The sequence below is a fragment of the Thalia democratica genome, chromosome 7 (assembly GCF_965202585.1).
Source record: "Thalia democratica chromosome 7, ktThaDemo2.hap1.1, whole genome shotgun sequence".
NCBI lineage: Eukaryota > Metazoa > Chordata > Thaliacea > Salpida > Salpidae > Thalia > Thalia democratica.
Genome location: NC_139171.1, coordinates 47,649,026 through 47,661,836, shown reverse-complemented (window position 1 = coordinate 47,661,836; position 12,811 = coordinate 47,649,026). Strand labels below are relative to the sequence as shown.

Here is a 12,811-nt window from a genome sequence, read left to right as displayed (position 1 = left end):
TTTACGTATTTTTGATTAATTTGGTTTAAAGATATAGTTTAAAGTATTTTTTATACATTAACTTTTATTAAGCTTAAAACTATTAGAGGGCATCAACTACAAAATAAACGATGCGTTTAATGTTTTGAATTATTTACAATGTAACGAATATTTTAACAACAAAAGAAACAAAATATTTGCACCTAAATGGTTTTTAAGAGCATAATCTAAGTCAAACTTTCACTTGTAAAAAATATGAATTTGCTTTACTTGAGTTTTTAGACAAGTTGAAATACCTTAGCTTTGTTATAAATAGTACTTTGTTTGTCCTAGTGTAGAATTTAAATTCATTTTTTTCAATTAAATGTAAAATGATACAAAAATGCAAATATGGAAGTTATTCTCACCAGGTGGAAGAAAACAGACCGAGCAGTTTTTTTCTCATGGTAACATTTGTTTCACATTTAATAACATAAAAAATAATTAAATTTTTGAAACTTAGAAATGTTAAAGTTAACATTTTTAGGGTATTTTACGGAAACTAGCTAGGAGGATATTATCATTTTACCTGTTTTGTTTCTTATTGAATTATTATCTTCCTCTTTATATTATTATGCATACTGGATTAAGAGTGAAGATAGCCAAACTGAAAATATACAGGTACTTTGGAATAGTAGAAAAATCAGAACTTGCAAAATTTAGTCGTAAACATAATGTAAGTATAGAAAATAATTTTGATAAAAATAAGCAATATGTTTTTGTAATATTTGACTTTTATTTTAGCTTACAAAAAATGTTTTTAGACTCAAAGATTAATAAATTAAAGCCAGATAACTTCTACCTGTCTAAAAACGTTGTTTAAAGTATTAAAACACTATTGACAATTACCCCTAACTTTATCTAAAAATTAACTAGTATTTTGGTTAAGGTATCCGATATTTCAAAAACTTGTACAGATGAAAAGTTAGACTTTATGCAAAATAGACGTTTTGTTTATTATTGGCGATTTACTTTTTGGACATGTTATGAAATCACCAAAATGTTTGCAGGGTAAATTTTTAAGTTTAATTTTATTTAGAAGGGATATAGCGTAAAATTAAATATAACGATGTTAATTTATAACATTTAAACGTTTTTGTTAACTTTATTTAAATTTTTCAATTAAACATTTTATACGTAAGTAAAAACTTTATCTGTAACAAATTTCATAAGCTTCTGTGTTAATTTATAAGTTTTCACGGGCTCATTGGTTGATATTGAAGAACTTTTTAATAGCTTACAGACAATACCGCTAATAAGTGACTCACAGTTGATATACGTCATCATGAACTCAGTCTGCGCTCACTCAGTTAGTTGGTGTGAAGAGAAAAGTATGTTTCTGTTTCATATGAAAGGCTTCGAAAGCTTAACATTGTTCAAAGTAATGTTTAGCAGTTATTTGTTTTAATTATTGCTTCTTCAAAGTTAAAAAATGAGTTACAAAACAAATTCACTAAATGATATTACATCTAAGGACTCAATTTTATAAAACAACTATTTCAAACTAAAAGTAAATATTTTAAAACATAATTTAAAAATGTTAGTACTAGTTTTAGACTTCCACTTAACTTCATTGATTTTTCTAAAGCTGTTTGTATTGCTAAAAAAAACAAAAATTAAGTCTTAAAATCTGAAAAAAAAAATCAAACAACTCAGCAATAAAATATAGTTTTGACTTTTAATTAACTCATTGAAACTTCTTTATTTCTTTTTACAAAAATTTTGTGTGTACAAATTAAATTTCGAAACCAAACTTGTTGTGTTTAATAAAATTTTATAATTTTAATATGAAGATTGTAGTAATTTTTATAAAAAGTTGTGTACAACACTACTTTTTTATCACAGTTTTGACCTTAAATGATTGAACATACATATTAAAGCTAGCTGAAATATCACTATATAATAAATATTATAAAATGAAGGGTTTCTTTTTTGACGCAAGAAAAGTTTATATAAAAGAAGATTATTCAAAAATAATTATAGTCATGTACAACGGTAAAGAGTTCCACTCGGATCGCGAACACGATTTAGACAACTACAAGCAAGCTAAATTGCATCTTCAGGTTTTTATGTGTTTTTTAAGCTTAACAAAATAAATTAATACTTTTGTTTGAGTAAATTGCCAATTTAAGAGTTTGCTAAAATGTATAGAACTTTTTTATAAATTTAAACATCATGATACGATGGTTTTAGATTCTAGAAAGCTGATTAGAAATTTCCACCATCGTTATTTTTTAATTTCTTTAACTATAAAATTATTTAGATCCATACTAGAAAACATTTTACGCTAATAAAAAATTATTGTTTTAGAACAGTTTTTTACTAGTGAATTATTTTGTCATAAATAAAAATATCTACCGGATCCGGCCGGATCTCGATTATAAAGAATAAAAATCAAAATCTGGATCCGGCCGAATCTTGGTTTGTAAAAAATATCTGGATCTAAACAAATATTAAGTTGAAAAAGACTTCCCGACCCGGTAGATAATTAATATGAATTAATAAACAAAGCTTCGATAAAACTCAAACCATATTTAAAGCTGAAATACTCACGGCAGATTTGTATGACATACTACGTACCTGGTTTGGCTCATAATCATGTTCACTTTGTTCTTCCAAGCACAATTTGTGTAAAAAGTAAGCAAGTTTTGAACAAAAAAGGATACCTGTACAAGCTGTTGTCACCTCATTTTCGATTTACAGAAGCCATAAACTACCAAGTAAACTTTATATACAACTTTATAGTGATGTATGCAGGTAGAACTTGTTTTAGGTATTATTTGGAAATAAAAACTAGTACTTTTGATAGACAGTTTTTATTTTTTATTAAACAACTTTTTACTTAATATAAATTTGTAGTTAAACAATTTAAAAAGTTGTTTTAAGGTAACAAAACAAGCTGAACTTTTGCTACAACAATCATAAAGCACATTTCCCAGTTTTTACTTATAATAGATTTAAAACTTTTCAGGCAATAAGGATCGGCAAAGCGACTAACAACAAGCGCTCGATAATAGATAGGCTGTTTGTGCAATGGCAAGCTTTTCCAGTTACCATGGAACAATTTGTGATAGGAATAGCTGAAAAGTGTGAGTCGTACTACTGCAAGCTTGAAGAAGAAGATCAATTCGCCCAGAAAAAAGCTAGTTTTATTAAATTAAAGCTGTAATCTTAAAACATTGAAAACTTTTACAATTGTAAGGCAAACTTTTCGAGACAGAAAAAAAACATACTCAAAAGTAAAAGGCTAAATTATTTATTTATTGTAAAAGTTATTTTAACTTCTGCATTAGACAAAAGACGAACATCTAACATCGAATGAAATTTGTGAAGTCTTATCTGATGATAGTCTAAAGGAGAAAAAAGTTGTCAAACCAAAAAAGAGATGTCACGATATTTTTCCACCTAAATTTGTTACTAACGAAAAAATTTCACAGGTAAATAAAAGTAATTATTTAGTTACGTTGTTTTAAAATTTAACTGCAAACATAGTTTGTTTTAATATAAAAACATAATTTTAAACTAAAAAAATATAATGATATAATAATAATATACTTTAAGAAATATAATTATAATTAGTTAAAACTAATTATTTATTTATTAAATCTATATACAGTTTGTATAGTTTTTTGTATCGGATTTTTGTCTGATAAAAAAGTATATATATATGAAAAAAATGTTAATAGTTTTTTTTTAAGTTCTGGTCGATAGCGCTCGACAATTTAAATTTGAGCTGAATATTTATTTGATTATATAAAAAACAATAGGTTTATACGATCGTTTCGTATATGAGATATTTTACCTCATATACTCATCAGTAAAGCTAATATCTATAAACAATGTTTAATAAAAACTTATAATTTGAAAATTTTATCGGTATTATGACGTAAAATAATGAAATTTTTTGTACAGTAAGTTATGTATAAAAATATATTTATATACATGTAGTAATTAAACAAGCGATACATAAAAAGAATGCTGTAAAATAAAGTAAAAGTTTTACATTTCAAAACCCATTTAGTTTTTGAGTTATAGGTTTTGTTTTGATTTTCGTTTTTGAAGTAACCACTAAATTGAGAGATTATTTACTGTTTTTTTATTTTGAAGTTTTTGTACTATTTAGCTAAAGTTATTCAAAAACTCAAGGTTAGTTAACTTGGGTAGCTGTCAAATTTGCACGAGCGTACAAAGTTGCACGAGGGGACAAAATTGCACAAGCGCACATAACTGCACGAAGATACTTTTGCATGAAGACAATTTTGCACGAGTGGTAACTTTTACAAAAAGAAACTTTTGCATGAGCTGAAAATTTTGCACGGGTTGAATTTTTCTTTAATAATTTTTTTTTTTTTTTTTTTTTTTCTATTACTGTTACCCTGAACCTTACCCTCGGTCGGTAGCTTTTTTTTTTAATCTGTTTTTATTTATTCTTTTTTTTTTTTGAATACTTTTTATTAGTTTTTTTCTTATTTTTACTTTTACTATCACTATTACCCCTAACCTTCGGTCAGTAACTTTTGTTTTCCTTTTTGTTTGTGTATCTTTTAGTTTCTTTTTTTCATGTTTTTTTCTGTTTTTTTCTACTCTCATGCAATTTTGTGCTCTCGTGCAATTTGTCTCTTCGTGAAAGTTTGTCTTCGCGCAAAAGTATCTTCGTGCAATTTTGTCTTTGTGCAATTTAGTCCCCTCGTTCAATTTAGTAACCTCGTGCAACTTTGTCTTCGTGAAATTTTTACCCGTTCCCCGTTGAATTATTATTTGAAGTAAAAAAAAACTGGAATTTTTATTACGACTTGACCTTCTTATATTAAATAGAGGTAAACAACAAAATTGTAGCTATAGAAAATTCATAAATGACATTGATAGCGATATCTAAATGTTTGAAATACGTTGCATACGCAGTGTTGAAAGAAGTAAAACTAAACATTTTAAAAGTAGTTGATATTTTTACAGGTTTGATTTCTACTACTTTAAATGCTAAATTGTAAATATTTGCTTCTAGTTTAATTTGGTAAAAAATGTTTAGGTAGGTGAACTTGTTTGTAAATAACAATAAAAAAGTTATATTGTTACATATATTATCTTAAAATTAAGATAAACAACCTATCTTCAAACTGATTCATAAATCGAACAAAACCTAAACTTCAACTTAGTAGCAATAGTTTAATAAATTCCTAGATTTAATTTATTTAAAAACTACTTAAGGACCGGTTTTTTATATTTCAAAATAAATTTAATAACGACTATCTATTTTTTAGATACCTTACATGAAGTTTTTAAGGGGCTATTATTTTGTAGTAAGAAGTTTTGTAGAAGAAATTCAACAATTTATAGATTTGTGAGTATTTTGTTTGCTATTGTAAATATAAATTTAAATGAAGTTATGATATTTATTTAACGGGTATTAAAAAATATATAATTTGTTATTAATGATATAAAACTTAACAAGTAAGACTACCTTATCTAAAATCATTACAAACTTTTTTTTAACTGTATTTAGTCTTTTTTACTTTTAGTTTTAGTTAAAATTTTTTATATGTACTTAAATTTTCTGTGTTTTTTGTATATAATAAAATATTGGAAAAAAAATGTTTTTAGAATAGTTTAAAAATTAATATTATATACTTTTTTGACTAGAAATATTTTTTGCATTTAAAAAAGAAACAGCATACTTATTAAAATTACACTTATTTCACAAAATTGCTATCAATTTCTGACTTTAACAACCATTTGTACTTAAGTCTTCAAAATTTTTCTACGATATTAGATAAATCATTAAAACATTGTCAGTTTAAAAACGACACCAAAATTATTTTACTTTCACGGCTTGCTTTAGAATGTTTTACGTGTATTTTCTTATATTGTTTTATGTATGTTTTTCTTAGCATGTTTTTCTATAGATTTTTGTAACTAATTACATTTATAAAAACATTTGTAACTTTGTACTTTTATTTTACCACTTCTTACAGCATTGTAGTATAATAATCCATTTAGCAATAAAACCGGTGGCTAATAAAACTAAATATTTTGTATTTTTATAACCTTCCTTTTAAAACGACTTCTTTGTTTAATATGTACTATTATAGTAAGGTTTTTTAACGTATTTATATACCATTTGCAAATTATTATTATCAGATCACTCATTTTGTTTTCTATTTTATTTCACATCAAAAGTAAATGCTCGGAAGTATTTGACGCAAATGTTATTTATAAATACACCTGCTCTGCAGATCAGAGCATCTCTTACATTGGAGAAACATCACGGCAAGTTGTCCGACAAATTACAGACTACTGCGGAACAGATAAAAACAGCACAATATTTGAACATCTTTTTAATTGCACACCCTGTCAAAACTCTGACATAGTTCAAAACTTTAAAGTTTTAAAACGATGTAAATAAAGCAAACTTTACAGCCTTGAATCAATATTGATTGAGGAAGAGCGACTTAAGTTATATACGCGAATAGCATTGTATAGAAAAGCAAAATTATTAACAATTAATTAATAAACATACCTTCACTTTAGTTTTACTTGCTAAATCTCTTAAGTTTGTACTTATTTGAATTTATTCATACGTCATAATTTAAAAAATATTTTTTCAGCTGTTTACTAACCAAAAATTTTTTCAAATTCCATTTAAGATTACCTGTTGAGAATGAAACTATTATAGTTTTGAAAAGCTTTGTGAAATAAAATATAAAACAAAATGAGTAATCTGTTAATAATAAGTTGCATATGGTATATAATTTTTTTACTATGTTTTCATCAAACATATTTTTCTCTGATTCTCAGAAAATATAGCTTTTTTTCGCCTTTAAGTGTTTGTTAAACTTAAAAGAATTGAATAACTATTTTCTAACTTTAGACACTAAACGATTTATAAAGGCGAATTCGTTTTACTAGCTTTTTTATTTAAACAAGACGATATATTTTGTTCAGCAACACTAAAATTTTAGTAATGTAGTGCTTGCTTACGTAGCTTATACCAAAAGTAATACTTTTATGCAACTGATTTGGTTCCCTCCAACAACATTTCTTAAAAAACCATCATAAAAAACACCTAAGACCTTTATTATTTTTTTTTTACTCTTCATCATCAGCTCCAGAATACCTAGTGTAAGTTTCAAATTATGACCTCATAGCCCCCTTTCGCCCCTTTGCTGCTTATGGCCCCTAAATTTATGTAATGGCCCTCAAGGAAGCCACTTAGTCAGTTCACTTTGAGAAACCCTGACCTAAATTACATACGATTTATTGTAACATCTTAATAAACTAAAAATGTGCTAGTTGTGCATACTAGATATTTTGGTTTGAAATTGATAGTATAACCAATTACTACGTAAAAAAAAATAGCTTATATACTTTAGCTAATCAAATCATATTTAGCTAATCAAAACATATTTTATTTAAAAACGCTAATACAACTTTTTAAGTTTACACTACCACTTCCTATCCAAGTTATTTCATTTAGTTTAAATCCAAATCATCAGCCCTAAACAACTTCAAACCCATACCAGTTCTCATCCAATTAGTTTCTACTTACATCAAATCAAACCTGCTCGCTCAACTCCAACATTAATTTAATTACACCCATTTTTTTTTCCAACTGAAGATTTCCAATCTGTATAACTTCCAACCATAATAAATTTACACCCAAACTATTTATAGCCCGATTAACTAATTATTCTAATTTAAATTCCGAGTGTCACTTTTGCACAAGTCTTCGCTTTTCACGGGTGTCACTTTTTACGATTAAATTTTGTAAAACTAAAGAGTTAATTTTATTAGAAATTATTTGGGTTGGTTTTCGTCGAGTAGCAAAGGGTCAGACTGAGTTTAAGTGTGTCCCAGTAAGTAGCTCTAAGGTTAAATTCAAACAGAAAAATGTTGAAGTATATGGTAATTTATTTTCTTTACTTAAAAAGTTTAACTAATTTTTTTAAACTTTTTTACGTATTTTTTATTATTAATAGAGATGAATGGGAAAAGTTATCAAAAGAAATTGCAGAGCATGTTCCGAATTTCGACGAAGTAAAAATGATTGATGCGATTACTACATTTATACATCAGGTGAAAATAAAACTACAAAACGGTTACTTTTAAAAGAGAGCTTTGTTGTTTATAAAAAAGAAAAACAAAGTTTTTATCTAACTAGTTTTCTGCTAAAAAACCAATAGCTTTTCAAAATTTAGAAAAACGCCTTCTTAAATTTTTATTAAATGTTTTTTTTCGTTTGTTAATGCCTATTAATCATTTTATAGATTGCATTAAATACTAAAAAAAAGTTGATCTATCTGTAAGTTGGTGTCAGTAAAAATTTAATCACAATATTACTACAATAAAACTATTTGGCAGTATTTTTAAATATCTGAACAACAGTTGTATCATTAAGGTAGCGATAGTCCACTACAGCGATCACAGTTCGTACTTGAAGTACTTCGCTTGGAAGTACGGTTGTGTGGGAATGAGGTACCCGTTTGAACCGTATGAAAAAAACAGGTACTGGGACGCGTTGCTTTTCAAAGGTAGAAAAAAGTTCACGTTGGAAGAGATAAAAAAGAATCCAAACAAGTTGATTAAATCGCGAAGCATTATGAGAACGAGGTGAGATTAGATTATTATATTAGTATTATTATTTATTTATTTTGTTAAAAAAAATTAAATCTCATCAAAATTTTTGTTCCTTCTTTAAAAAGAACTTATTTGTACATGATGACCTCCAGTAGAGTGAAAGCATATTTTATAAAAGAATTATTTAAAATATAATATTTGTGGAAGACATTAGATATTTATTTAACTAAATATACTTTATTTAACCGTTCTGAAAAATTTTGTTCTATTTATTTTCCATTAATTATTATTTTAATTTCTTAGGGTAGTATTGACACTCATTAATAATAAGAAAACTATTTTTTTAACATTTGAGTATTGTTAAATATAATTACGAAGCAAAAACAAAAAAGAAATGAAAAGTAACTTTATCATTTGTTTTTACGTATAATAACAGTGTTTAACTTTTTTACCTAAATTATTTTTAAATTACGGATAAACTATATTTAGTTATTTCTTAGTATAAAAAATTTATTTTTCTTACTAAAGTATAAGTTTTAATTTCTAAATTTAAAAATTATAAGTTTTGAAGTATAAATTTTAACGAGGTAAATGATTCATTTGCTTTGAGTTCTGATTGTAAAATTGTATAACATTTCTCTTTAGAACTTTTGTATACATTTTACGTAAAATAAAGTTACTCAATTTACAAATTTACCTTAATATACGTACAAATCAGCAATTATTATATAAAAAACGAAATAACACCAATATGAACTTTATATAAAACCACTTTTAATTTTTAGTTCTTTCTTTTTTCAAAAATAAAAGATAGCTACGACAAATTTATAAAAAGAGATAAAGTATAAAATATTTTTTTTTACCAAAGCAGGGGACAGATTTTAGCTCTCTTCCATTAAACTTTTATATTCTTTACTATATTATTGTTAGCAGGTTTCCAAACGTAAGCAACTGATACAAAAAATCATACCTCAAAAATTTAAACAAAATTTATATTTTAAAGTCATTATTATTGTTTGAAGTACTTTCAAAACAGTCGTCACTTGTCAGCAAGCAAATAAAATAATAACTGTAAGAACATATACTTTCATGCAGTAAAACTATAAAACACATTATGACGTAACTACAATTATATAGAAAACGAAGCTTATGGTTTGAATACTGTTTTTTATGTAGTACCTCAAAATTACTTTAGAAAACTTTTATGAGCTGTATAATTAACGTATTGAGATATTTTTTGTTTGTAAATATAACTAAAAAATTAAGTTGACATTTCAGGAGGACGTAAATGTTATAATATTATTACTGCGAATATAAACAAAAAATATATATTTGTAATGATAAAATCTCTTTTTTCTAGCTTTGTTTGAAACTTTGCAAATTAAATGACAATAAAAATACATCGGTTATATTTAAATTATACAAAGAGGTTTATATTCTACTAGTTTGTTTATACATAAATCAATGAAAATGAATATGAAATCGTATTAAAAGCTTTAATCCTTTCCCACAAACAGAGGCAAAAACTAATAATGAACTACGAAAATCAATCTTAAAAAGCTTTAAAGCTTTTTTAAGTTGTTAACTAAACATTGTAATACGTAACTGTTCATTTATTTTGTTTTCTCAAAGCATAATTGTACAATAAAATATCATAAATACTTAGTGTGAACACCTTTTTAGATTTAGGGTTAGTTGTGTTTGTACCAGAGCTAATAGAAAAACTAGGAAATTTCGGCTTTTTTAGTTTCGGTAGCATATCTTAAAAGTTAAAAAACTTGTATTATTATTTCTCTCTTAACCGTTAGTAGACTCTATTGTCAAGTGTTCTTAACTTATAGACACTTGATATTTTTAAATATAGCGCATTTTGGGGTTTTTCAGTTTTGACGCAACTACTAATACTTTGTGTAGAATAAAAGTTTTAAAAAAATACTCTAAGAAAATTTATAAGCACTTTAATATTAAGACTTTTTATTAAACGTGTTAAAACAAAAAAAAAGTGATAATATTTTTTTTTAATATACCAAAAAAAAATTAATTTTGATTTAAATCTTTTAAAACATTGTTTACAAGTTTTCTTACTATAGAGGTTATAGTAATTGAGTCATTTACGTTAAGTCATTATTTAAGCTAAATATAAAAAATTGTATAAAAGTATAAAAAAATTAAGCAAGTAAATTAGTTTTTGTATATTTCATTATTAAGTAAATTTGATGATGAGATTGTAAGTAAGTTTAGGTATTTTAATAACTTGGAGTCATATTTAAATGATAAAGTATTAAAATGACACTAAGCTTCGTAGCTAAAGACTTTTTAGTAAAGAGTTACCAAAGCTGACACATTAGTGCTATCTATTAATAACAGATATCAAATTATTTAACTTTTGATATCTTTTAAAGTACTCTATATTAAAGTATATAAAATATATAATAAATTAGAATAAGTACACTTATACTACTCAAACAACTAATTATTTCAGGTGCTTTTTGAATGTTTTCGTTGACTACATACCAAGTCCTACTTGCAATTTAAAGCTTGTTAGTACAAAATACTTTTTTGAAAACAATTTGGCGAATATTGCTGCTTCAAAATTTGTTTCAAACCTTAGAAGTCACGATGCAAGTCTAAAAGTTTGTTTACAAATATACTTGATTTTGTAATATTCTTTATACAGTTACTTCTTTATGCTTGTAAAAAAATACATATTGTATGTTTCTTTTTGTGAACACATTTGAAAACATTAGTAGAAATACCTTAAAAGAACATATAAAAATATACAGAAATGATTTCATAATAAGTTTTTTTTAAATTATAGTTAAAGATGTAACCTCCTAAATATAATAAAAATCGTTTAAGATCTTTTTTTCGAATAGTTTTACTGATAATTTAAATCTAAAAATAAGTCATACAGTACTAAAAGTAAATTTTTAAAGTTTGTTTTCTTGAACAGAGTATGGAAACTAAAGAGTTGAAAAAAGAAAAGGACGAAGTAAGAGCTGAAGGCCTACAACTTGTTGAACTCAATGGAATGATTAGAACTATATGCTACTAAATTTTTAATAAAAAATATGTTTGTATTAGTAACTTTCTGTTGTAAACTTTTTTCAGCGAGAAAAAAAAAACTGTATTTTTTTTACTTTAAAGGCCTTTCAAAGATTTGTTCAAAGCTTTTGCAATTTTCTACATCAACTATGAAAAATATTTGATTTTTTTATTTCATATTAAATTAATCATTCAATTTTGTTTTAAACGTTTAAGAAATAGTACACAGATATCAAAAAACATATATACAAAATTTATTTTAATTCAGCTAAAAACACGAAAAAATTTTTGTATGGTCATTTTTAACTTGGCATCACTTGTATTAAGTTTACTAACTCTTGACACAGTACGAAATCCTTAAAAATCCTAAATTATTGTAGTATACTTATACAAACAATATGATTCCTTGAGAAATAAAAATTTAAAACTCTTATAAGTAATTAAGAAACTATTTTGAATATTGTTTGTATAACTGGTGTTAATTCAATTTTTCTAATTTTATTAACAAAGCAATGTTCCACACGTTTGAACTCAATCAAAGGAGATCATCAGTAAAATAAAACATGTAATTTTTTTATATATAAACATGCAAGAAGACATTAGGCTAAACTTGAAATAAAATTGGCATTTATGTATAAAAAAAACAAAATAAAACTTATTGTTTAATTAAAGCTATCAATTTAGGAAAAACATAATACTACCAAATTAGTTTATGTTAAGGTTAGAAAAATGTAAGTTACTAAGTAATATTATAAATTTTTAAATTTCAACAAATAAACATACTTACAATTAGCAGGCTTGTCAAAACTGTGAACAAAAAAAAACTCTTGCAACTAAAACACTAGACTAGACTGAATAACTGCTTTTATTGTTTAAAAGTATTCAATTTTCGTATCGTTGCGTAATTGTAAGCTAGGTTTACAAAATCTAATAGTTTTATAAATTTGATACTTTAAAATTGGTTACTTTGGTCGGTTCTGATATCTGCTTGTACAATTTAAAGTAGGGATAATTTTGTCAAATTGTCTCTAGTTTTAAAATGAATACATGAACATATTGACTCGTTCCTTTAATTTAATGAAGTTCCACCGTCAGCGTTCGCTATTTCCATCTTCTCATAGGTACAAGGTCATGCAGATTCTCTGCAGATTCCTTATTTCTTCGATGTGTTGTAAAA

General features: G+C 25.3%; 1 protein-coding gene across 1 annotated transcript; it reads left to right on the top strand.

Annotated features, from left to right (window-relative positions):
* Positions 1-210: 210 nt before the first annotated feature.
* Positions 211-11,774, top strand: LOC145840303 (uncharacterized). Its single transcript, XM_082947512.1, has 13 exons — positions 211-425; positions 506-694; positions 908-1,029; positions 1,255-1,399; positions 1,941-2,081; positions 2,577-2,738; positions 2,990-3,160; positions 3,312-3,455; positions 5,277-5,356; positions 7,992-8,088; positions 8,411-8,622; positions 11,072-11,222; positions 11,543-11,774. The coding sequence occupies exons 1-13, from the start codon at positions 351-353 to the stop codon at positions 11,642-11,644; spliced, it is 1,791 nt and encodes a 596-aa protein (XP_082803638.1). The 5' UTR covers positions 211-350; the 3' UTR covers positions 11,645-11,774.
* Positions 11,775-12,811: the final 1,037 nt, after the last annotated feature.